General features: G+C 44.1%; 1 protein-coding gene across 1 annotated transcript; it reads left to right on the top strand.

The window, feature by feature from the left end:
* Positions 1 to 2,526: 2,526 nt before the first annotated feature.
* exog (exo/endonuclease G) lies at positions 2,527 to 26,513 on the top strand (the record flags this gene model as incomplete). Its single annotated transcript, XM_083660872.1, has 9 exons — positions 2,527 to 2,710; positions 3,955 to 4,104; positions 6,424 to 6,563; positions 7,192 to 7,268; positions 13,867 to 13,978; positions 18,350 to 18,538; positions 21,712 to 21,888; positions 22,048 to 22,088; positions 26,348 to 26,513. The coding sequence occupies 9 exons, from the start codon at positions 2,527 to 2,529 to the stop codon at positions 26,511 to 26,513; spliced, it is 1,236 nt and encodes a 411-aa protein (XP_083516998.1).
* Positions 26,514 to 27,274: the final 761 nt, after the last annotated feature.

Raw genomic sequence — 27,274 nt, forward strand, 5'->3', positions numbered from 1 at the left:
TCTACAAACATTCTCACTCAAACCACTTAGAATGCAAACCACTAAAGAAGCTTGTTTTTCCCTGTCCTTCCCGCTTATTCATATGACAGATTTCAAGGTCAAACCAGGGGGCGGCCATCTTTACAACCAATCCTTTCTCTATCAGGATGATGACGACGACGACAATGATGATGATGATGAAGGCAGTGGTGGATTGAAATGTAAATCTTGTACCTCATTTTTCACTGTTGTAGCTCAAGTGTAGAACACAGAGACAAACTTGTACTACTGATTTTAACAAATATGCTAAAGGAAAATAATCTGTGTAAAAACCCTCTAAAAGCTGAGAACTGGTTGCTGTAAAGAAAAAAACTCTCTTTTGGACTGAAGAGGACATGGGAACTTTTTTCCTTCAATATAAATAGGTATATGTGCCAGAAAGAAGAAATACACGCCCATGCAAGCAGGAAGAAAAACGATAATAATAATAAAATAAAATAAATCACTCCTGCCATCCTGGTCACCTGAATTCAATTTTGTCAGTTTCTGCAATGTCACGGATACATTGAATGTCAACATTTGTGAACCAAAATATGTTGTCAACTTCTAGATACGTGTATCAATCTTATTATTTTTGGACTTTATCCAGGAAAGGTCCCTTTGAAATACAAGGTCTCTTCTTGCAGGGAATGAACATCATAGAGTGTGCTATTGAAATAGTGCAGGTGGGTGGATGGAGGGTTTTTCACACCGGGGAGGCGTGTTCGTCTCTCAGCGTCTGTGCAGGTTCTTGTCGGCTCATTTGGGTCGCATCGTCACTTTTCACGACTTTACGACAGCCTTGTGCAAAAATAAAAGTCAAACACAACAGCAACAGGTTAAAAACTAAGTAGAGTCCGTACACTGCGTAGAGACTTGCTCCCAGTAGATTGATTGTAGGCCTACAGTATGTAGGCCTATTTAGGTTTGGGTCAGCAACCTTCATCATTCTGTAAATGCAGACAATAAATCTATGGGAGCAAGTCTGCGCAGTGTGCCGACTCTAATTTTTTACCTTTTACGACAGCCTTGACCTTTAACCTAACCCTAACCTCACTGACCCCATGCCTAAACCTAACCACCTCCTCTGTGGTGAAATACCCTGCCTGTTTTTAGTTATGAGTCACGTATACATTTTAACCGTGAGTCACATTTAAAGTTTTTTTGTTAACCCTAAACCAAACCATAACCCTTAACCTTGTTTTAGACATTTTCCAATTTACGTTGGAAAATGTCATATTTGTGGTTCCCAAACGTTGAATTTCACATAGCCTATCTGTGCTTTGTAGAAACATAAACTGTCAACCATTTTGTCTTGGCGACTGGGTTGTCCCCATCCTATTGCAATGCTGTTCAAAGGTTCGAGTGGGACGTTTTTATTTTTGGGGGATTTTAATTCTGAAGAAGCGATGGTGATTGTAACATAGTCGTTTAATTTGCAGTGGAGATTAAAATCCCCCCCTTTTTATACTCTGGTGGTTTGTAGAGACAAACTCAGCATCCAGACATGATGGAGCTACTGTAGATCTGCCTAGAAACAAAGAAAAGATATGTGTGTGGTGCCCCTCTCTCTCTGTGTTTTCACATCTCTCTCTCTCTTTCTAAATCTCTCTCTCTGTCCACCCAGTGCCAGGATCATTAATGTATGAATGAATGTAGTTCTAGCCTTCAGTGGGAGGCCGCCACACACACCTGATTACAGAGGGGGGGAATCACACTAGGAAAAATATTTCAACTTTCAACTTTATCTTTTTGTATATGAAAAAATAAACAATAAAATAATGTCAAATGATTTTACATCGGCTTGTATCGTGTTTTGTCTTTCCATCCACTATATATATACCATCAATATGTGTGTGTGTGTGTATGTATGTATATATATATATATATATATATATATATATATATATATATATATATATATATATATATATATATATATATATATATATATATATATATATATATATATATATATATATACAGTATATAAAACTGTATATATACTGTATACTGTATATAAACATATACAGTATATACACACACACACACACACACACACACACACACACACACACACACACACACACACACCCACACACACACACACACACACACACACTTCTCTCTACAGATCTCGTGAGATTTGCTCGTTGTTTCCCTCACTACGCCAAAGATATTACATTGATAAAAATCTAAGGCTCTAGGACTCGGTTGTCCTGGGTTGTCCCGTGCGGACAGCGCATGGGCAAAGTACAACAAATCTGCCATTTTGGCCTGAAAGAAACTACCTCTGATTGGCTGTCTTGGTTTTGTGAGGGCCTTTTTGTAGGCCACAATGGCGGCAAGGTCTTGGCTAAAAACATGTACACCTTCGGCTCTTGCCTTCATTACTCTTTGCTTCTACCACCACGTGGAACAGAAAGTAGAGTTGCCGTCATCGGCAGTGTGTACGGTACAGGCGGGTACAGGCAGACCAGTTTGTTTGTAAGTGTAGAGAGATTAAAGATGGCGGGTAGAGTGAAGCTGTGGGGGTTCGTTGGCGGGTTTGTGTGCGGGGCGGTCGTCAGCACCGGCTCCTGTCTGACCGCCCTGAAGCTCTACCGGGACCAGACAGAGCCGGGTCCAGACCCGGACCCGGCGGGTCGGGAGGAGGAGCAGAGCCCCGGGCTCACACCGGGCACCGACAGCGGTAAGAACCAGTTATGAGATCCTGTCCTGAGAGTACTGAGATCTTTGACTGAAATCATGTTGAAAGTAGGCGTAGCAATACAACAATGTAAAGATAGTCCATTACGACAAGCTCTGCATTCACAATTACTAACATTGTTTAGTTGCAATATCAGATTACTCCATTTGGTGGCGCTTCTGAGTTACACTAACTCATACCTGTATCTATTGAGCGTTAACAGGATGGCTACTGTATTTGTCTTAAACATAAAATAGGCTAAATAAGGCAAAAAAAAAAAAAAAAGCTTTTTTATTTAGCTGCCATCCATAGTTACAGTAGGCTATATGATTACCAGTAGCCTATTTAAAATTCCTATAGTTGAAAGGTTGAATCTCCATCATTTCAGGGGGCAGCCCATATAATCCCGACAACACTTCTATTTCAGAATATGAAAATATCTATATAGCCTACAGTAGCCTACAATGGGGAATTCCAAATGTCTGCGTTTTCCTTGTGTCCACACACTCAACTCTACTCCGGATTTTGGTGACGAAGACAAAGACAGGTCAGATAGCCGGAGATGAAAGCCTACGTTTCATCAAACGGCTTGATGCTCAGAACAATAGAGGGCCAGGTAGTGTGGACAAATTGGACAATAGGTCCAAATGAAGTGCCGACCCATCAAATACGGGCTAATGGAGACATGGCCTTATGTGTTCACATCACAGTAGATCAAAAGTATCACAAATCTGGAAAGGGGGTTAAAACAATATTTTAGTCTCTCACTGACAATTGAGCCAAGGTTGGACCGTCGAAGTATTATTATTATTATTTAATCTAGACAGTCTTAAATTGTGAAATCCTCAGTTAGAATTTGAATGTGAAACGAATATCAAATATCATGCTATCTTTACTGCGGTGAAGTGAATTTCATTAAACAGCGGTGGACAGTATTAAAACATCCTACCCCGTAGCCAACCCCTTAAATAACCTTACATTTTCATTAATTCCTACATTAATTCATCCCTTAATTCAATCAAAATCCCCTTAAAATTATACTGAACAAAAATATAAAACGCAACATCCAGCAATTTTGCTTTGAAGATTTTACTTTGTTACAGTTCGGAAGAAATTAATTCCTGGCCAAAGGAGGAATGTTCATTAACAGGGATGTAAACAAATCTGACCAAAACTTCCATGTTGCATTTATTTTTTGGTTCCTATCGAAACTCTTCTGATTGAATCTCTCTGCTCCTCTCTCTCAGTGTCTGAGGTCCAGCAGCTGATTGGTCGCTTCGGTCTCCCGGAAACGGGCACGGAGGTGCGTTACTATGCCAACCACACGCTGTCGTACGACCAGGCCAGGAAGACGCCACGCTGGGTGGCCCAACATCTGACCAATCACAAGCTGAGGGGTGAGTATAGGGCTGGATGATAATTTAGCTTGTGATTGTTTTGTTTTGCCGACTGTTTTCAGGTTGTCCTGTTTGTTTGCTGTTTTGTTTCTTGTTCTGATTGAGGGATTACATGTTGTAGGTAGTGTTTAATAAAAGCTTGTTAAAACTCAACTCCCTCTCTCTTAGGGCTGACTTTTCTACAGCGATATATTTAAGGCGATTGAACTAATTTACTATCATAAGCAAGGGCGCCGAAAACGTGGGTGCCGGGTCGCGCGAGCACCCACGGAAAGAGCCGAGCACCCACCGGGAAATGAGGGGAGAGAGAGAGAGATAGATGCCTATTACTGTGCCACAGGCAGATATCTCTCTCTCTCTCTCACTCCCCTCATCATTTCCCCGTGGATGCTCGGCTCTGGGCTGTGGGCTGTGGGGGCTGGGCCGCCTGGGCGGGGTCGAGTCATTTTACATGATAGCAAACTCAACCCGCCCGAGGTCCGCCGGCGGCCCCGGGTTGCAAAACGAGTTGATCCAAACATAGCCCGTTAATCTGATTGGCTGCATGAGTCAGTGCACTCTACGTGACCCTGCTGACGTAGACAGTGACGTTAACACACTTGTGGACTTGAGCGGTATCTGACAGAGAGTGACAGACAGACTGACAGTTATCAACAACAACTAGAACTAGCCAAAAACAAAATGAAGAGATTTTTGATTAAACCTAGTGGGGTTTCCACCACCACCACAACGACTTCCAGTTCCACAACAACCACAGCGTGGTTTCCAGTGCGGCTGGGACTACGTCTACTAGTACCACCGTGGCCGCTCCGAGGCCAAGTACTTCATCGTCTGCGACTGCGACTGGCGAGCCCGGCGGGCTGCAGAAGGGATCATGGACAAAAGAAAGGGCGGACTTATCAAGCTAGCTGGAAAAACAAATTCCCATGGATAACCTATGAAGACACAAAGGACAAAGTATTTTGGGAGGTGTGCACTGCAGCTAAAAACATGGGGGCTCCGCTTCCCTCCACATCACCCCATCTAGAATCTTTGAAGGCTTTTGACCAAGAAGGTGGGCTAAAGCATTAGAACCATTCACAAAACAATTCATCCGACGCTCAACTCCAAGGGGCAACACTTTCCTCATAAAGAAAAAATAACGTCAATGGTGAGTGAAAAAATAAAACCTTTTCTATTTAATAGCTATGCGGGCCTAATATTGGTGGTCAATTAATTGTGACAGTGCAATGTGTACAGTATTATGTTTGGCTTGTGTTGGTGTGGTGTCACTGAGCCACATGGGGCTTGGTGTGTAATTGAGCTATCTATGATGGTATATGGTTGGCAACGGGCGAAAGCATGGGCACCCACTGGCACAGACATAAATCGGCGCCTATGATCATAAGACGTTATAAAAAATAATATCTAGAAGCTGCGCCCTACTGTAGACTTAAGATATGCTTCTGGCAGAGCTCTCTTAATCAGTGCGAGTGAGGGGGGAAAACGTGCGTAACGTTACAGCACATTACAAAAATAATATCTAGAAGCTGTTTGCTCAACGAGTGCCGTCAAGTCAGCCAGAATGTAAAGGTATGTCTTCCGCAGCGGCCTTTCAAAGTTAACGGAATGGAAGTTTTGTTTTGAGTAATGCTTTTAGATTAGTTTCGCTCCATATGTAATCGTAACATTACAACCAGTTTTTTTGGTGTGTAAGCTATTTTATGGAGGTTCCGCGTAGTTAAGGCTATGAGTGATTTCAGTTTATTTTGCACTGTGTGCTTTTATTTTGAAGGCTAGAAACGGAAGTGGTTGTGTTGTTTGCCGTGTTCTCTCTGCAGCCGTACACGGCACGCACCTGTGAAGAACATGGCGATCTCGTTCAAAAGTTGACTCCAGCCTGAAGAGTGCAACAGTTACATGACCTTACAGCCGGTGTTAAATCATTCGAAACGAACATAAAAAAGGAGACGGCAGGAAAAAAGTCATGAAGAGTTTCAGCAAGCGTGAGGCAGCTTCAGAACGCATTCATGGTCGGTCTCTCTTTCATCTTTTCTCTTATAAATGCATCATCTACGCTTGATCTACAGGCCCGCTGTATTCAATAATATGATCAATTGTTTTGCCCCTCCAAATTATTAATGCTATTAAATAGAAATAGGTCTCTTTATCAAAAATAATAATAATAATTAAAATGACGGCCAATTAATAGATTATGGTGATTTGATCATCTATCGCCAATCTCTAGTGACCACGATTGGACGATATGAAAATAGGGACGATTGAGCAGCCCTACTCCCTCTCTCTCCCTCCCTCCCTCCCTCTTTCGTTGTCTCTCAGGTAAGGCAAACAGGAAGCACTGTAGGTTTCGTGCGGACCCCGCCATCCCAGCATGCTTCAGTGCGGGTAACGAAGACTACCTGGGCAGCGGCTGGTCCAGAGGTCACATGGCCCCCGCTGGAGACAACAAGCAGTCTGAGGTGTGACACACACACACACACATGCACACACACACACACACACACACACACACACACACACACACACACACACACACACACACACATAACTGTACATACTATCATCTTTAAAATCACTTCTTAAAACATACTTTTATTGTGAAGCCTTTCTGTAATCTTTGCATTTGATTCATTTTAACTTTTTCTTATTGATATTATTTCTTTTATATAGAGCGCCACAGTCAGCGTCACCTCCTCCTTCAGCATACCAACCGGCGTGCCATGAAGTACACATGTGAATGTTGTCCATTTAAAAGAGAACTTTGCGAATCAAGAAAGTCACACTGAAATGAAATGTAAAAAAAATATAAAGAAATGTAACGTTTCGTTTTGTATGAAACCGCTCAATTAACTACATCTCTCGTCTTGCACAATATACCTCACTTATGCGACTGGTGCGTAGTCTTTCCGATTTATAACTATATTGCAACCGTTTTACCACAAACTGACTTTCTTGACATGCATAGTTCTCTTTTAAATTGACAAACATCACATGTGGACCTCATGGCACTATTCAAACGGGATCAAAAAATGAATGTCTCTCTCAGTTCACCACCATTCATATTTTTCCGTGTGTGTGTCTTCACAGCAGTCCATGGCAGAGACGTTCTACCTGTCCAACATCGTCCCTCAAAACTATGAGAACAACGCTGGCTTCTGGAACAGGTCAGTCTGCCTGTGTTTACTTTTATCTGGAACAGGTCAGTCTGCCTGTGTTTACTTTTATCAATTAGAAAACGGAGAGTCCCGGTCCAGCCGTTGTAAAGTCCTCTAAAACACACACCTGTGAGCGCATCAAGGCCGTAACAGCAATATACATTGGGAAGGACAAATCCCCCCCCCAATATTTAAGCCTGATAAAATGTGTCCCCCCCCAATAAATTGACTTTACTTTACTTTACTTTACTTTACTTTACTTTACTTTACTTTACTTTACTTGACTTGACTTGACTTTATTGTTTATTTAGACAGGACAATGCACATTAATAAAACGGTTAAACACGTACAGAATCATCCATATGTGACAACGGTAAAAGTGCCGGGGTTAGCCGAAGCTAATTTTCACCCGCAGTCCTCGGGACATAGACAACTAAAAACTACAGGATAAATACAGAATACGGGAATAAAAAAACAATATAACAAAAATGCACAAGGGATAAAAAAAACATACACAAGGAATAACAATACATACACAGAATAAAAGCAATACACACAAACAGATAAGATAATAAAATGATAAAAAAAAAAAAATGTCCAAGAGAAGGCTATTAATTATGGGTGCACTGTTGTGTCGATTTGAGCCATTCTTTGATTTTGACTTTAAAAGTAGGGTAGGTGGGGCATTCCCTAACTGTGACCGGGAGACTGTTGCATATTTTTACGCCCACAATGGACAGGACGTTCTTCCCCAAAGGTGGTGCGTCTGTGGCCCAGCTCGCAGTCTCCTCTTAGGCACGCCCTGGTGGTCATGCCCTTCACGGACCTCCGTTTAAAAAACTGTGGAGACACTTAAAAACAAAACAGGCCTGTCTAAAAGTTTTAAAATGGTAAAAATCAAGGAAATCATGCTTCTTTATAATGTTACAAATATGGGCGAAGATTGTTTTTTTTATCAAAGATCTTTAGGGCTTTTTTAAATAAAAATTCCATCGGCTTAAGAGCTGGTTTACGTGCCCAGGCCCGGTTCTACGGGGGTGCAAAAGCATGCATTGCACCCTTATTTTAATTGTCTGCATGCTCAGTTGAAAAGTAAAAAAAAAAAAAAAAAAAAAAATTAATAAATGCTACAGCTGCACACTTACTGTTTAAACTTGAATTATAGTTGTTGTTTTTCTTTGTTCTTTGATGTGATTTTATGGCTTTTTGGCACCTATATGTAACCTTTTAAGGTTGAGATAATTGTATTATCATTATATGGTCCAAATATTTCAGTAAAGCACTTGAAACACTTGAAATATTCTTGCTTGGGTGGTATCATTCTACTTCAAATGATGGTCAAATGCATTATTTTTAGTAAAATAACATGTCAAATTTTTCGGGCGGCCGGCCTTTGGCCGGCCACCCGAGTGGGCCCGGCCTTCGGCCGGGCATCTGCACCCCTTCCTATCTAGGATGCACCCCTAGTCATCTTGTTCTGGAACCGGCCCTGTACGTGCCAACGACCAGCTCGTTAACTCATTGAGTGCCAGCCACTTTTGGAGAACGGACGCTCCCAGTGCCAGAGTTTCAGAGCGTTTTCAGTGATTTCTCGAGGCCCACAGAATATTGTGTGATATTACTATGTAAACACAGAACACGCAAAAAGAACAAGGAGACTCTATTGTATCATCAGCAAAAAAAAGTTTATTGATACCATTTTCCGTTCTTTAGTTATGAGCCGGAGAAGATAGGTTGTTTTCAGCGTTTTCAGGCATTTCAAATTATAAGCTGAGATATTCAGCCTTTTGTGAAATGCAGCATTTCAAGCACATTCACTGATTCTAGGTAATATTTTCTGATGTAGTGATGTGGTGTAGTTGTGTCCTGCCCTGCGTGCCCCAACCCCCTCCCCCCCCCTCAGCTGAAAACTCCTCCCCACACTAGTAACACACAGCCTCACGCACGCAGCGTCTATTTTCGGAGTGCTTTTGGTGCGCCGCCTCCCAGGCAGCGCAACATGGAGAAGCCACACGCGGACTGCAGTAAAAGGTTTGGCTTTTCATTGTCGGCTGCTGCTTTTCTAGCGGCTAATCGTGTGGAGAAACTATGCTGACAGATAGACAGAGGCAGAAGGGCTCAGTTGTGTGCGCGGATTGACTGTGTTCGCAGCCCCCGTCAGTTGCAGCCAGAACAATCTACATGGCTCTGGGCTGCAGCATGAGCGGGTTCACTTTGATCACGGCTATTTCAGGCTGTGTATTCCTGACATTTCTGTAATCTGGAGAGCACTGTCGCCACCTAAGGGTTCTGTAAAATAGGTTATAGACCTCCAATAGCTACAATAGTTGTACAGGAAATGCGGAAGGCTTTGATCGACGTCCCACCGTCAAAAAACGCAATTGACGAACATGTCCGTCCTTGGCACTCTACGTTACTATTTGAAATGACGGACATGTTCGTCCATGGCACTCAATGAGTTAAGCAGTAGTCAATGTGGGGAAAAATCATAGAGTGTAGGAACATCAGGGCAGCATCTTCCGTCAGGAAATTTCTGATCTGTCTGAAGTTCGCCAGGTTGTATTTGACTGAATTGGTCACTTTTTTAATGTGTTTCTGAAAGGTGAGGGTTGAGTCCAAGATGACTCAGAGATATTTGAACTTGCTTACTAGAGCGAGTTCCTCACCGTTCAGGAACACACCCGAGTGAGTGACAGTTTTGTTATTTTTTTTGGTGAACATTAGGGCTGGGTCGGTTTGAAAATTTAAAAACCGGTTCGATATTGCCGTCTAAACCGGATCGAACCGGTATACCGATTTTTTTTGTAATTAAAAAAAAAAGAAAAAAAAAGTTTTTTTTTTTTTTTTTTTTTTTTAAAGCAGGGCTCCCGAGTGTGGCCCATAACTGTCTGTAGTGCAACTTCAGTCCACCTGATAGCGATAATACACCTCTAAGCTGGTATTGTCAACCAGCAATGATACTGAATAAAAAGAAGCAGGACACCTGTGTAACAAACACACCCTGTATTTATTTCTCATAACTATTCAGCTTAACTTTTCTTCAAACATCAACATAATAAACAAAATAAGACTTTTGCATACTAGTGCAACTTGAGAAGAGGCTAATACGAACAATAGTGCAATCAGAATGGACTGGCAAAAAAAATAAAAAAATAAATAGGTTTTTTCGGTTCGCACGTGATCAAACCGGTTTGGGCTCGTACACCGAACCGAACCGGTAAAACCGGAAATCGACCCATGCCTAGTGAACATCATACAGACCGTTTTTTTTGTATTTAACACATTCACTGCCAACAACGTGTAAACACGTTTTCAGAATCCAGCTGTTGACTGCCAACAACGTGTAAACACGTTTTTGGCATCGATTTTTTTTTTTAACGGGGGGTTGTGCATCTAACCCTTTTACATATCTTATATAAGTATTGGACGTGTACAACGTGTACAACCCATTCCACCGACCCACTAAGTGGCGACAAGGAAGTAGGAAGGCAAGCAAAAAGCAGTGTGATCCATTTCCATTCTCATGAAAATGGATTGGCGGAGGCGCTTTCGTTTTCGCGTTGATTGCTGGCGGTGCGGGATTGCAAACTTGCATCGTGGATTGCGGATGGAGCACACTTTGAGGCACGCAGCGTAAATATGACCAGAGTCGCAGGGGCTTCATCGGAGCTCTCGGCCAGGGCTCCGGGAGGCGGGCGAGTCCAGCCGGGCTTCCTCAAAGAGCGGCCGCACAGACAGGCTCACACCCGCACAGCAGCAGCAAAGCAAACTGGTGACAAGCGGGGACTGCCCCCTAGTCCGACACCAAATTGGAAACAAATCCCATTCTAAAAGGCTTTTAGAATGGGATTTTCAACCCATTCTTTTTTGTTTCTTTTTCGCTATAATTTAGAGTAATTTAATTTCTATTCAGAAATTTATTTGAGAGGTCGAGAGTATGAGAAAGTGCATTTGCAAAGGTAGGAAAGTGCTTGTGACATGGCGCTGCAGCCAAAAACAACGCCCACAGGAGGGAGGAGTTGAGCAGAGGGAAGTTTACTGCTGTTATGGAGGAAATTACTGTTCAAAACTATTGTTTAGGTCTTACTGATGCCAAAAATGAATGGTTAAAGTGACAGTTCTATCGAATTTCACAAAAAGCCGTTTATCTCTGAATATTTTTTCTGACGCTAAAACCATGCTGTATTCAACTGCTAATGCTTACATAACTACTAACTCTACAAACTAACTCTTTTAGACAGAGAAAGTACACATTCTATTAGTACTTTTGAGATATTGTATGTTCACAAACTCCAAGCAGAAAATAATCCTCGGCTCTTGTAAAATGAGCCACAATCCTCAAAAAACGGCTTGGCAGAAGCTACCTACAGCAAGAAAAAAACGTCTGGCAGTCAATGTGTTAAGAGGAGACAGGAAATTGATGTAAAAAAATAAGAAGATTTACTGCGCGATACAGCTGCTCCGCGGTCTAGTGCCGTTACCGCGGAGCCAGCGCTCCTAGGGGAGAGCAGAGCAAGGAACTAACCATTCTACACTAACACGGATATGCGGTAGAGAGCCGCAGGAACGAGTCCGGAAATCATCGATGCTAACACTCCTGGTTTTTCACAGTTTTCGCCTATGGGAGTTTTGAATGGGTTTTTGGCGCGATGCTTCTAATAATCTCTCTGGGCAACGCTGGCTTAATCAAACGCGAACCAGTGTTTAGTAACATCATCTTCACACACGAGGACCACTTTTATGAGTAGGGATGTTCGATATTGGCTTTTTTACCGATATCCGATATCCGATAATGTCCAACTCTTAATTTCCGATACCGATATCAACCGATATCAACCGATACCGATATAAGCGGGCTTTTTTCCACCAAAATTTCACATAACAAGTTACATAATGTAGCTTAATGTAGCCGAAGAGTTTAATATATAATATGCATGTTGTGTTAAAGTTGTAAGTGTTAGAGAAGCGAGCTTGTAACCAGAAGGTCGTCGGTTCAATCCCCGGGACCGGCAGGATAAATCTGGGTGGGGAAAGTGAAAAGGCAGCGCTTGCCCCTCCCTCATTACCACCACTGAGGTGCCCTTGAGCAAGGCCCTTAACCCCAACCGCTCCAGTGGAGCTGCTCAGTGGCCAACAGATCAGACTGTGGTTGTACTGGTCAGCTTCCAGGTATGAATGTGTGTGTGAATGTGAACAGGGCACTCCTGAAAAAGAGAGCATTGCTCTCAGTGAGACTCCCCCTGTATTAAAAAAAAAAAAAAAAAAAAAAAAAAAAAAAAAAATATCGGCATGAAAACCGATACCGATATTTTCCGATATCAATTTTTTATGCTAATATCGGCCGATAATATCGGTAGGCCGATAATATCGGACATCCCTATTTATGAGTGTTGAAGCTTTTACGTGCCGCTAAAAGGACGGCTAGCTAGCAAACGGCTAAATGAGACTACACTGTTGAGTCGATGGGGATATATACGTCAATAACGTCACCACTTCAAAGGACGAACACGGAAATTCTCTTTCCCTCACCTGGTTCAGCCCGTTCAGCCCGGGGTAATCAGTGCACATATCAACAACAGTCCAGGTTGAGTGCTGATGTGACGTGGAAGCCTATGCGACAGTGTGTAGTTCTGGATTAGCTTAGCTCGAGCTTTTTACTTCTAGGGCTTGCATTTACGCTACAAAACTCATGAAAGTGGTCCTCATGTGTGAAGATTATCCGACTGAACTCTGGTTCGCGTTTGATTAATCTTGCGTTGCCCAGAGACCGTATTTGAAGCATCGCGGCAAAAACCCCATTCAAAAATCCCATAGACAGAAACAGTGAAGAACCAGGAAGTCCGGGACTTCCGCGTTCTGACTACAAAAATACGTCATCCCTGCGGCTCTCTATGTCATTGCTCTCTGTCAGATCTTGCTTGGATGTCCTGATGTTGGTTTAGTAGCAAAAGTAAACACATAAGTTAATAGCAGATGACATCAGGGTTTAGCAGGAGGCGGACTTGTTTTGATGCCCTTTGAAGCAGACTAACGCTTCTCACTGTGATGTGTGATTTCCTGGTTGCGGACAGTTTGCGGACTTTCCGAGTAAACGTGGCCGCCTCCCCCACGTGCATCTAAACGAATCACGATGCATTTAATCGATCACGTGTCTTGAAAACAACATCTCACCCGTTCTACTTTGCCTCTGATTGGCCCTGATATCACTCAATCACTCCGCTGTCCTGTTTGCGTGTGCGTGTGCGTGTGCGTGTGTGTGTGTGTGTGTGTGAGAGAGAGCGAGAGCGAGAGCGAGAGCAGGCCAATGTGGAGTTTTGCGAGGGAAAGAAAAACGGTCAAATTCTGCTGTAGCTCATCGGTGCGTTGTAGCGCTGCATCATAAATGTGTCAATGTATGGGAAACACTGCAACCCAAATTCGCACTCCCATAAATGTTTGTTAACCACAGACCTTTATGCATTTAAGTGAAATCCCCATTCTAAAACCCCATTCACTTTTCCCCTGATGAACCAACATGGCGGCGATTTCTGGTTAAGCCTACAAAAATGTCATCCCTGCGGTACTCTATGACTGCTTTGTGTGTGTGTGTGTGTGTGTGTGTGTGTAGACTGGAGATGTACTGCCGGGAGCTGACTCAGCGTTTCCAGGACGTCTGGGTGGTCTCTGGACCGCTGGTTCTGCCCGAAGAGGAGGACGGGAGGAAGATAGTCTCCTATCAGGTACTGTAGTCTCTCAAGCCAGACTGTCTCTTCTACATTCTGCGAATGCCATACAGTCCAGTGTTTTCAGGCCTGGAGGGACCCACCAAAACCAACACAGCGCGCGGGATGGCTTCGGTCAGATGGTGCAGCACGCGGGCGGTCTGCAATGAATTTATAATTGCGTTCAAATTTGTGTTCACTCTGTGGTCTATTCAAGACTTAAAACAAAGTGATCACAAGGAGGATGACTTCATAATAAAGTGCACACATACATACATACATACACACATACACACATACATACATACATACTAGTAGCTGCGCGGGCTCACTACTCACCCGCCCTGCAGCTCGCCCGCTTCATGGGCTCGCATGGCAGCTCGGCCTCACCCACAGCTCGGCTACTGCATGGCCTCGCCTGCTCTATTGGCATATATATATATATATATATATATATATGTGTGTGTATTTATACCATGGTCTGGGTGAATACTCGATTCTGATTGGCTGCAGAGTGTCCATTAACTCATTGAGTGCCAATGACGACAGCTGTCGTCAATTCAAATACTGACGTAGAGTGCCAAAGACGACGACTGTCGTCAATTGCGTTTTTTGACGGGGGGGGGGTCCATCGAAGCCAGATCTATGTCCTGTAACATTTTGGGACATGTTGAATGTCTATAACCTATTTTACCGAGCCATTAGGTGGCGACAGTGCTCTCCAGATGACAGAAATACAGCCTGACAAAGCCGTGATGAAAGACAAACCGCGCTCATGCTGCGCGGATTGATTGCTGTTGGCAAGCAGCCCAGAGCCATCTACATGATGGCTCTGGGCTGCTTGCCAACAGCAATCAATCGGCGCACACAACTGCAGCTCCTCTGCCTGTCTGTCTGTCTGCATAATAGTTTCTCAACACACCAGAAAGGCAGCACCCAACGCCGAAGGGCCAACCCTTACCTGCAGTCGATTTGGGCATTTCCTCATTGCTGCTGTGACCTGCCAGGAGCCGCGCGGCTCAAAAACAGAGGCTCCGAATAGACTTTGTGCGTGTGGGGAGGAGTTTACAGCTGACTCGGGGAGAGGCGGGGAGAGGGGGGGACAGGGGGGTGGGGCACGCATGTACCACAGAACTAAACCAGGTCACATCATCAAAAAAATATTAGCTAGAGTCAGTGAATGTGCTTGAAATAATGCATTTCACAAAAGGCTGAATATCTCAGCTTCCTGATAGAAAAGCATATTTTTGCTGTTTTTGACCTATCTTCTCCGGCTGATAACTAAAGAACGGAAAATGGTATCAATAAACTTTTTTTTTGCTGATGATACAATAGAGTCTCCTTGTTCTTTTTGCGTGTTCGGTGTTTACATAGTAATATCACACAATATTCTGTGGGCCTCGAGAAATCACTGAAAACGCTCTGAAACTCTGGCACTGGGAGCGTCCGTTCTCCAAAAGTGGCTGGCACTCAATGAGTTAAAAAGTGATAATGTACAGTTGGTAAAGTCGTTCAGCCAAATGGTCTGTTCACCATTCATATCAATGCGCCATAGTTTCAACAGTGTTATCAAGAGAGCAGTTTGAGCTCTATACCCCCGTTAAGGGTTAATATGGCACTTTTGTAACTTGAGGGAAAAAAAGAGTCGGTCAAAGTAAGTATTTAAATCACCCCTGTGTGCTCAGTTTATCAAAAATAACTCTTAGTTACAATTTTGATTTTCGTTTCGGACATTTCCCTCCCCTGACAGAAGGTTGCGGTTGCGGAAGCAACCAGTCCTCGGCTGGCGCCGAGGACATTATCATTATCCATTATCACTTAAAAAGTGATAATGGACACCTCGTCGTGCATTAACCCTTACATATATGTATATGTATGTATGTATATGTATATGTATATGTATATGTATATGTATATATGTATATGTATGTATGTATATATATATATATACATATATATATATATTATAGATGGGAATAGATAATTTTTTTAATCTAGATTAATCTAGATTAATCCTGGTCATTAATCTAGATTAATCTAGATTAAAATGGGTCATTTGAAGTCTGTCGAAGCCATTCAAAATATGTGTGTGCAACATAAATAATGACTAGAAGTAAGTCCTTGTGAACAGGTTTCTGTTTATTCAATTCAACTTGAATAGCCAGTAGGCATTTAAAGGTAAGAAACCAGCAGGTTACACACATGGTTTGTCTTCATCTGGACAAAGTTCTATCCTGAACTACCTGGAATGAGATCACCGGGATCACTCGTGAATATTCATGAGTGTGGCACCCGCACGTCAGAGAGGCTGGGAGGAGGAGAGAGAGAGCATGATGCCAGAGCCCGGCTAGCTGCATCTCTCATGCACAGCCGGCACGGAGCATCGGGAGCGTTTGGAAGCGTTTGAGGGCAAATCGGCTCACGACTCGTGCTATAGCCTACACGGTGCCACACGACAACGATGGACTGACGGAGGAGAGAGCAAAAGAGAGAGAGAGAGAGAGACAGAGACAGAGAGAGGGAGACGGAGAGAGAGAGAGACGCCGCCGCCTCGTGTTTTTGAAGCATGCACATTATTTAGAGCAGATGACTGCCAGGTCAGTAGTGTAGGCCACTGGAAGATGACTAGAGAGCAGGTTCGGTTGTTCACGCCCCCCCACAGCAGCCAGGATGGGGGAGGCAGACATAAATGTCCGCGCTTACATACCTGTTCCATTCTACCAGACAACTTTGAGAATAGATTAACGGCGATAATTTTTTTATCGCGCGTTAAGAGTCTCGCGTTAACGCAGCCGTTAACACCGTTAACGATCCCATCTATAATATATATATATGGTCGGTGGCATATATTTACGCTTGACTTAACACATTCACTGCCAACAGTTTTTCCAATACTGTAGGTAGCTTCTGCCAAGGTTTTTTTTGAGGATTCTGGCTCATCTTTCAAGAGCCGAGGATTATTTTCTGCTAGGACTTTGTGAACACAAAATATCTCAAAAGAACTAATAGAATGTGTGCTTTCTCTGTCTAAAAGAGTTAGTTTTTATCGTGTTCTGTTATGTAGGCATTAGCAGTTGAATACAGCATGGTTTCAGCGTCTGAGAAGGAAAGCTGAGAAAAATGCATTTTTGTGAAATTCGATAGAACAGGCAGAACAGTCACTTTAACCATTCATTTTTGGCATCATCAGACATCTAAACAATAGTTCTGAACAGTAATTTCCTCAATATAACAGCACCCCCACCCCCCTCTCCTTCAAACTCCTCCCTCCGTGGGTGTGTCTCTGGTGGCTGCAGCGTGTGTCACAGGCGAGTCTCTGCTGCCTGTCTGTGCTGCCTGCCTGGCGGCCGCTCGTCGGGCGAGTCTGGATCGGGCTCGTTCGTTTGTTGTGAGCTGGGATGAAGCTGCGTGCGATTCTGGGCTTTCTGCTGTGTGTTTCAAAGTGTGTTGCACCCAGAGTCTATTTTTGGAATCCCCCACCGTTGTGCGCCAGCTCCCAGCGCGAAAGCGTTTTCGCCAAACCATTTTCATGAGAATGGATTCCTCACGCTTTTTCCTGCTGTTTTTGCTCGGCTTTCTCTAGTCTGGAGAGCACTGTCGCCACTTAGTGGGTCGGTAAAATAGGTTATACACATTCAATAGCTCCCATATTTTTATAGGAGATGTAAAAGGGTTTGATCCACGTCCCACCGTCAAAAAAAAAAACTTGTCGACGGCAGTCAACCGTTTTTTTTTTTTTGACGAGTTAACTTGTCGACGGCAGTGAACGTGTTAAGCTGAGAGCTGATGCCTATTGTGATGTGAGGTAACATGACTGGTTCTCATCTTGAAACTAGGTCGAGACCAACATTTCAATCATGAGCTTTATTCACAAATGGCACGGCAACTAATTGTATGGCATGAAATGGCATGGCAACTAATTCTAAGGCAAGGCATCTATGGCAACTAACTCTTTGGCGTAATGACTCCGTGGTAAGATGCCTCTCTTCTTGTGGTGAGAGGAGGGCATCTGCTCAGACTAGGATAGATAATCCCCCAAAAGAAAGGGAAACCCGCCCCCAGGTAAACGCCATTCTTAAAATGAACATCTCTTTGATACTCCCTGGAGTGCACATAGAAAACATTATTGAGGTGATTTATGTGAAAATTATCAGATGAATATTTTTTAGTTATGGTTGATAATAAAAATTTCCCAAAAATAAATAAATTACAGTATAAATACATCAATATATAAAATAAAATGATAAAAAATCCAAACGGAGATACCTGTTTTTGCAAATGAACTCTTCTATATATATATTTTTTCCCATATATATATATATATATATATATATATATATATATATATATATATATCTGAACTATATCATCTGAACTGTTTGTGTGCAGGTGATCGGCAAAGACGACGTCGCCGTTCCCACTCACCTCTTCAAAGCCATCTTGGTGCAGAACAGCACAGATGTCAACAACAACAATGAGGATGCCACCGACCAATCGGCAGCGCCTGTCCTGGGTCTGGGGGCGTTCATCATCCCCAACCGGCCAGTCGGCTTCGAGCGCCCGCTGACAGACTTCCAGGTAGGGGTGGGACGATATGAAGATCATCCTCTCTCAAATAAACGGGATTAACGATACTATTGCAGGGCCTACAATTCGGCGCGGGATTTCGGGTATCGCGCATATTTTCGGCAATTCCTGCAGATTTTGAATTTATAATGCGGGGCCAGTCCGGCATGCGTTTGCGGGACTATGTTAAAGGGATACTGAACAAATAGTAACCGAGCTAACAGGCGTATAACCGAAGTTTGCCATGAGGCGCATGCGCTGTGATGATGACTGCACACAGCGCATGTAGTGAGAAACGATGGATGATTTAATATTCCACAGCTCTGACCTAACCAAATCTAGCTGACATCACTATTGTGAACACAAAACAAAGAACACTTCTGATCTGATATCATGAATGTTTTAGTAAAGTGTATCACTGTGAGGTAAGGTCCTTACACATCGGGAGCGTTTTTTCCGTGCGATTAATTTGCACGTCAATAATATCTTCCGAACCTATATCAGTTAATGCAACCGTGCATACCAACGGCGAAGTTTATTTTTTCGAACCACGGTCGATTTTTCAGAAATTCGCTTCCGACGTGTACACATCTGTGGCTGTGATTGACAGGTGGGTCAAAACTCGCATCGCAATTTCGTGCCGTACTGTATATTCGCATCGCTCTTGATGTGTAAGGACCTGTAGTCTGGCATGAGTGTCAAGGAAGGTGGGAGGCAGGCAGACTCAGAAGATACCTTCAGTTCTCAGAGGGGCAGATTTATTAACCGTGTCCATTACATGTGCAACTTAAACAAAACATAGAAAATAACTCAACAATTTAACTCACAATTGAACAAAAGCAGGTGTTTTGGCAGCATGGCCTCTTGAGGAGAAAAACCCAACTGAATTTATAGTGGGTTCAATTCACACCTTCAGCCTGTACCATGGCATTGGAGGTCATCTCAATGTACTCTATTAACCTCACTAGAAGGATTTATACAGTGTAGAGAATCATTCACATAATGTTAGCAATCGCAGCATTATTTGAGACATGTTGCAGACATTCATTTAGTTTGATAGTTAATCAGAGTTGATTGGAGTTCAGGTGTGGAGCAGTGATGACATCACTGCTCATGACATCACATTCAGCATTGTTTTTGGTGAAATTCTTCTTTAACTCATTGAGTGCCAGCCACTTTTGGAGAACGGACGTTCCCAGTGCCAGAGTTTCAGAGCGTTTTCAGTGATTTCTCGAGGCCCACAGAATATTGTGTGATATTACTATGTAAACACTGAACACGCACAAATAACGATGAGACTCTCTTCTATCACCTGCAAAAAAAAGTTTATTGATCCCATTTTCCGTTCTTTAGTTATGAGCCGGAGAAGATAGCTTGATTTGACCAAAAACAGCCATTTTTTTCTAGAACCTGAGATATTCCGCCTTTTGTGAAAGGAAGCATTTCAAGCACATCATTGACTCATTGCTAATATTTTCTGATGTAATGACACCTCAAAAATAATTTCCTTCAATAAAAGAGTGAAAACAAAGGAATTTTGTTTGGCCAAATAATATTTTTTAGCTGCAACCAGCAGCGCTGGCCCCTGCGTGCGCAGACCCTACACCTTCTTGCTGGTCTTGATTTACTGCTGGTGGGCATCAGATAGCCTATTCTAGCTTGTTTGCTCTCTGTGCATCGAGCCTGCTGCAGCTGCCTGGGTCTGTTTACTGTCAATGGTTGTATGCTGTAGTGCCCTGCGTGCCCCACCCCCCTCCTCCTCCTGCTCCGTGGTGGGAGGAGTGTCTCCGGGGCTCTGCTGTGAGTGCGTTTGCTCTGCGTGTGCTCTGCACTGAAAAGTCCGCTGCACCCCGCTTTTTCACAGCCTGTCGGCTCCCAGCTGAGAATAATGTAACTTTTCAGAAAGACGCTGGCGTCGGCAACTAAATCATATGGAGGGGCTATCGCAGCGGACACGGATGGGGCTCAATTGTGGCAGCAGATTGGCTGCTGCAGGCACAGCTAACGTTATGCTTCATGCATATCGATGCATACGGATGCGATGCGATTTCCTTTTCCCCAACGACTTCTTCTGTGTGTTTTACTCCACTTTCTCTCATCTGGACAGCACTGTCGCCACCTAATGGATCTGTAACATAGGTTACACACATTCAACATGCCCCATAATTTTACAGGACATGGATCTGGCTTTGATCGACACCCCCCCGTCAAAAAACGCAATTGACGACTTTAGTCGTCAATGGCACTCTACGTCACTTTTTGAAATGACGACTAAAGTCGTCATTGGCACTCAATGAGTTAAGAAACAAATATTGGAGGTGTTGGCCCCCAAGGCAGAGACCTTCCTCAGGCAGGTTCTGCAGGTGGGAACCTCATCTTTCTGTTGTTCTTTATTTTTGAACCCATAATATTTCCACACGTCTGATTTATTTAAAAAAAAAATCCCAGATTTTAATTTATTTATCCTGGTTGCTGCTCCACCCTCTGCCGATCTGGGGAGAGCTGAAACTGGCTCCATGCTTCCTCCGAGACATGGGCAGTTAGCCAGCCGCTTCTTTTCACCTGACAGGGGAAGCTTCACCGGTAGGACATAGCACGTGGGAGGATCACGCTATTCCAACGAGTTCCCCTCCCTCCGAACAAGTGCCCTGAATGACCAGAGGAGGCACCACTTCAGCAACCAGGATATTGCATGTTTTGGCGAAGGGGGTTCCTATATGAAGGAAACCCCCAGGGGGCACGGGGAGAACATGCAAACTCCACACAGAAAGGCCCTTTTGACGAGCCCACCCGGGCGGTGGCACTCGCGGACGGGCACGCACTCCTTCAGCGCTCACAGCGTCCCAGGTGGGAATCGAATCACACGTCTGATTGAAGAATTTAACAACCTGGACCTTATTTCCAGCTTTATCGAGCACAGAAGGAATGAGTCTGGAAGTAGCATGTTGGAGCTTATGGGGAAAAGTGAACAGGGTTTTAAAATGTTCAGTTACATTTATGAAATAAGATCTGTCTGTGGTTAACACAAGTTTATGGGAGCGTGAATTTGTGTTCAGCAGGATAATCTTCACAAACGTGCATCACTTTGATGACTTTTGAAACATACTGAAAATGCGTTTGTTTTTTTAACATGCTTTTCAGAAACCGCTTCAATAATATCTTCTATTGTCCCGTCCTGCTTCCAGGTCAGCCTGGCGGAGCTGGAGCGAGCATCAGGTCTGACTCTGTACCCCAGGCTGAGCCACGGGGGCGGGGCCAAGAGCACGGACCGCACGCCCAGGGCCGCGGGTTCAAGTCCCGAGCCGGATGATAACACACAGACCCCTACACCTACACACACACCCACACCTACACACACACCTGCACCGACACCCACACCTACACATACACCTACACACATACCTGCACCGACACCCACACCTACACACACACCTGCACCGACACCCACACCCACACACACACCTACACACACACCCACACACACTGCAGTAACTGACCTGTGTGAGCTGGACGGATGCCAGCTGATGGGCTTTAAGGAGTTCACTCTCTACCTGACCGGCAGGTAGGTGTGTGTGTGTGTGTGTGTGTGTGTGTGTGTGTGTGTAGTTGTGTGTAGGTGTGTGTGTGTAGGTGTGTGTGTGCGCGTGCGTGCGTACCTGCTGGTGGTTAATGAAGCTAAAATGTCTACCGTTAAACAAAGAGACTCATTTATCAAGGGAGCACAAAAACAGCACCGTACGATCAACCCTCTTACCATGCCCCTAATGATTCTCCTTTCAGAGACCTCATCCGCAGATTTCACAACATTGTGAGGCAGAATACGTCCAAAAGAGAGACTTCTCTGACCTTAAAATCTAAAATATAACGTCGCAAGTCCAATTAGTTTGATTTGACACCATGGAATGTGGCATTAACTCATGGAAAGCAGTCACTGCTGCGGGATGGCGAATTTACAATAAAGCTCTGAGGTTATTGGGAATGCGAGTAACAGGCGATGTTGGCCTTTGCAAACAATATTTTGCTATCCACCTTATTTTTTAATGTCCCACTGTCAAAAATAATTGTGGGAACAAGGTCCGGTTTAACGTGACTCATTGTTGCAGCTTGCAACAGAGTCATGCAGGCTTCTTCTGCAGCCTCGGCTGCAGACCCGAATTGTAAACCGGAAGCTGGAGTCCGTTATAAAAGTTATAAATATAGTCACGTTATAAACAACTAACCAACGCTGCGGGTCCGTATGGAAACAGTGTTACTCGAAATGGTTAAAAGTTAAATCAATTTGGTCATTCAGTGGCGTTTTACTGCCATGTAAAGTAACTATCACGCTAGCCACATTAGCATTAGCCACAGTAGCCGACTACCCACAATGCATTACGTTATCCCAGCACCCGAACGACACGGCTGTAGAGCAGAATGGCTCTGCTGTAAAATCCTCATAGACGTTTTTTTTTGTCAAGTTAAAACAGTGTAGAAATTACACCGGAAGCGGAAGAAGCACCCATCAGGCATCATGGCAGCTAGAAATAAGGTGGATAGACTACATATTTTTAGGTGACAAATAAAATCATGAATACATAAAAAATACATGTAAAGTAATAAGTTAATGAAGTGCTTCTAGAGTTGTTTTGGGAGAACCGATCTCATTACGAAAGTATGCACAAATAAGCTTCTTTACTCAAATGCACTGTGACATACTTATTATTTTCATTTCTCTGTATGTTTTCTATTTTGATTTATGGATTTTTTTTTTTTTTTCTTTTCTCTTCTTCTCATCTATTTGATGTGAAGCACTTTGAGGCCATGTCCACACGGAGACGAGTTTAGGTGTATCCGCTAAAGTTTTTTGTCATATAGACGTTTCGTCCAGATGGAACCGCGTTCTGGGACTATATGTTCTGGGAGTATACGCTAATTTTTCAAAACGGGTCCCAGAGTGATTAAATCTGAAGACGCCACCCTTGCATTTCCGTGTTTACAACCCATACGCATCTTTCCTGAAACGATGACGCCATAGCCCCACCTCTCTCTCCACCAGCAACAATAACAATCATGGCAGTAGCTACTGAGCCTGTTGGGGATCTTGCAGCAAAATATAATGCTCCTCTATTACCACCGTCAGCAACAAGTGGAGGACAGGGAGAACAGCGTGTACAACATCCTCAGGGCTCCACACAGCTGACTCTTCCCATCCACCCCTCCCCTACCTTCATCGGATATTTCCCAGAAGGCTTAGCGGCGGCTACATTTTTACAATAACACAAACAAAATCAGGCTTAACGTGTTAGATAGAAATTATATTTATTTTTAATACAACATGCAATTCTGGAATATTTTAATATTGGAAAAAATGAAATGAAATTAAATGTAAACCCTGAGTGTAACCGACATACTCTCTTGCCCTATATATAGCCCTCGTAAATACAACGTGAATAGGGAAGTGAGAGGTTTGACGAACACAGGTTGCACTGTGATGTCTGTGATATCCGCTCGTGTCCACTCCAACAAGACTTTAGCTTACTTGAGGCGACTTTTTCAATAAAAACACATTTATGCCATGAGTTTATATAATGTATATTTATGTTGCATCATTTAGCCTGTGCTGTGATGTGCAGGAGCGGCCAATACGCTGGGATGTGTTTGCAACATGTCTAAAGATCATGGAAGTGGATGATATCAGGAACGTCACCGATAGTTAACGTTCTATATTGTAGGCTACAGGGAGACCATCAGCCCTGCTGAACAGCTCTGCATTTGCCTGTATAGGTTTAATCATTTTATTCATCGACATGGCAAACCTCCCCGCAAAGCCAAGGGTTTAAGCTGCTCTCTACAGTGAGATACACATTATAGACTGTGCGCCCCTAGAGGTTGTATGCCATTATTGACGAGATTGTCATTATTCTCTGTTATTCTACAGCGGTTTCAGTGGTTTCATGTGGATACACACATTTCTTGAAACGATTCCATGTTTATGGAAAACTTTTCTGAAACGAAAAAAAAAAAGATTGCTTCTGTCTCGTGTGGACATGGCCTGAATTGCCTCTGTGTAATGTATGGAGTGGGCCAAAGAAATGTGGAACCTCACGTCCAGGGTGGGAATTTCGGCGTCGCATATTTTTGTTAGGGCATAGAGCCACACCCTGTGCCCGCCTACGCAGCAGTCAAGCGCTGGGATTGGCCAGGCAGGCACCAATCAGGTCTAATGCTCATAGAAAAATAAAGGCTTTTTAACCTTTGCACCTTGTCTCGGTGTGGGATTAGGGCCTGAAGCGAGCTGAGGCTTTTCCTTTGGATTTAATTTTGTACTTCAAGAGCACCTCACGTGCCTGGAGTCGACCAATGAGCACCTCACATGCCTGGAGTCGACCAATGAGCACCTCACATGCCTGGAGTCGACCAATGAGCACCTCACATGCCTGGAGTCGACCAATGAGCACTCGGTAATTGATTTTTGTTTAGATGTCTTAGGTCTTCTAGTTTCATATGATACCAGGATCTTTACTTTTGCTTTAACAATCAGCCCACTACAGGCTATGAAATATACAGTAGAACCGAGCTGTAGAACCGGGCCTGCCAATACTGCCTGCTCTTTGTCAAATAAACACACCCCAACTCACTGCCCCGTGCACATGTGCCTAGTAGCCTATTATACAGTCAAAGCCTTCATTCCTAATGAAGAAATATTATAAATATATTCAAGTAAGTTACCTCTGTCTCAAAAGAGATAGTCGGCATGTGTGGGAACGCCCACAAAATGAAATTAAAATTTCTAACTTTGCTGAATGGATAGAACGGGGGTTTTTACCCCACCCTGACCACGCCCCCAGCCAGGCTGAGCCAGCTAACCCAGCGTCTATGACGAGATATCGCCTCAACCTATTCACCTTATGTTCAGACCTTACAGTGGGCCAAATTCTTCCGGGTCCTTTTAACACTTCCGGCGGTCACGGCGCAAAATAAGAGAGTTGTTTTTGGAGCGGACAGTGAAGGGGGTAAAATAAAGAACGTAGCCTACTACTTTGAACCGGTACACAGCAAGCAAGCAGAGTATCCACTGTTAGCCAGGTCAGATAACGTTATCGTCGACAATGACGAGCACTTTCTTGTAAAACATACCTGGACTCCAACAAAGAAAGCTTCAGATAGTTTTCTCTCCTCCGAGTTGCGCTCGAGCCACTAACGTCAATGAGACCCGCAGACTGGCGTTGCATTCTTAGACATTGCGTTTGCTTTTATTTGGTATGTTACATACAATTGGCTAAATTATTAGTTAATTTAGAGTTAGATGCTATTGGAGCAGCCAGCCATTTTATTTTCTCTCTCTCATTCTCCCCCCTCTCTCTCCCCTCTGCTCCCTCTGTCTCTCCCTCTCTGTCTCTTTCTCCCCTCTGTCCCCTCTCTCTCCCCTCTCTCCCTCTCTGTCTCTTTCTCCCCTCTGCCCCCTCTCTCTCCCCTCTCTCCCTCTGTCTCTTTCTCCCCTCTCTCCCTCTGTCTCTTTCTCCCCTCTGCCCCCTCTCTCTCCCCTCTCTCCCTCTCTGTCTCTTTCTCCCCTCTGCCCCCTCTCTCTCCCCTCTCTCCCTCTGTCTCTTTCTCCCCTCTCTCCCTCTGTCTCTTTCTCCCCTCTGCCCCCTCTCTCTCCCCTCTCTCCCTCTCTGTCTCTTTCTCCCCTCTGCCCCCTCTCTCTCCCCTCTCTCCCTCTGTCTCTTTCTCCCCTCTCTCCCTCTGTCTCTTTCTCCCCTCTGCCCCCTCTCTCTCCCCTCTCTCCCTCTCTGTCTCTTTCTCCCCTCTGCCCCCTCTCCCCCCCCCCCCCCCCCCCCATAGGAAAGTGGCGAGCGCTCGTTCGTTAGTGAAGCTGGATCAGTTCATGTGGGAGCTGAGTCAGAAGGACATCCAGCCAGACGACTACCTCCACAACCTCTACCTGCAGAAGAAGAAGGAGCTGGCCAATCAGGCGCTGCTGGAGGCGAGCAAGACGGGGGCGGGATAGGATGTTCACCAGAGACATGATGATGATGTAAATTCCTATGTGACTGTGGGAGTCAAAGTTGTTTCCAACTTCACCGGCCACTTTCAGCGTTTCACTAGCCAGTCTGAGGTCTAGTTTACACCACAACTGGCTGCTGGAGGAGGAAGGGTCCAACCCAGTAGCGGAGCATACACCGGGGCAGAGGGTGCGCCCGCCCCGGGCCCACTCATCAGTGGGCCCCCATAACTTTTTTTTTTGCATGCCAGGCCAGGCCTGAGTGTGAGAGCAATTCAATCAATAGACAATAACATTGGTGTGTTTAAAATTAGATATTCCACTAAATATGGCTCAAACGGATTCAAACATGCAAAAAATGCAAATTTTTCTTCGCCGCCGGCCTTATTTGGGGAAAAAAAAAAATTGGGATGGGGGGCCCCCCTAAGAGCTTCGCCCCCCCTGGGCTGATAGAGTCGCTTCGCCCCTGGTCCAACCCCCTGCTTGGAGCCCTCAAAACTCCACACCACCAATATGACCTGAGAACTACTAGATTGTTCACCGGGCCAATTATAGGTCACACAAAAAGACAGCAGCAGTCCTTCTTACCAAGAGCTGACAGGCTGTGCTCACATTGTCCATCCTTTTACTTATCTCCTCCCTGTAGACATTTTATTATGATCATATTTATTCTTATTGTCTGTTTTTTAACTTGTAAAAAACATCTCATTTCATCTTGTGATGCAACAATGTTTTTTTTTAATAAACTTGAACTTGAACTTTGGGGC

This window comes from Poromitra crassiceps (assembly GCF_964638095.1).
Source record: "Poromitra crassiceps genome assembly, chromosome: 2".
In the NCBI taxonomy this organism is placed as follows: Eukaryota; Metazoa; Chordata; class Actinopteri; order Beryciformes; family Melamphaidae; genus Poromitra; species Poromitra crassiceps.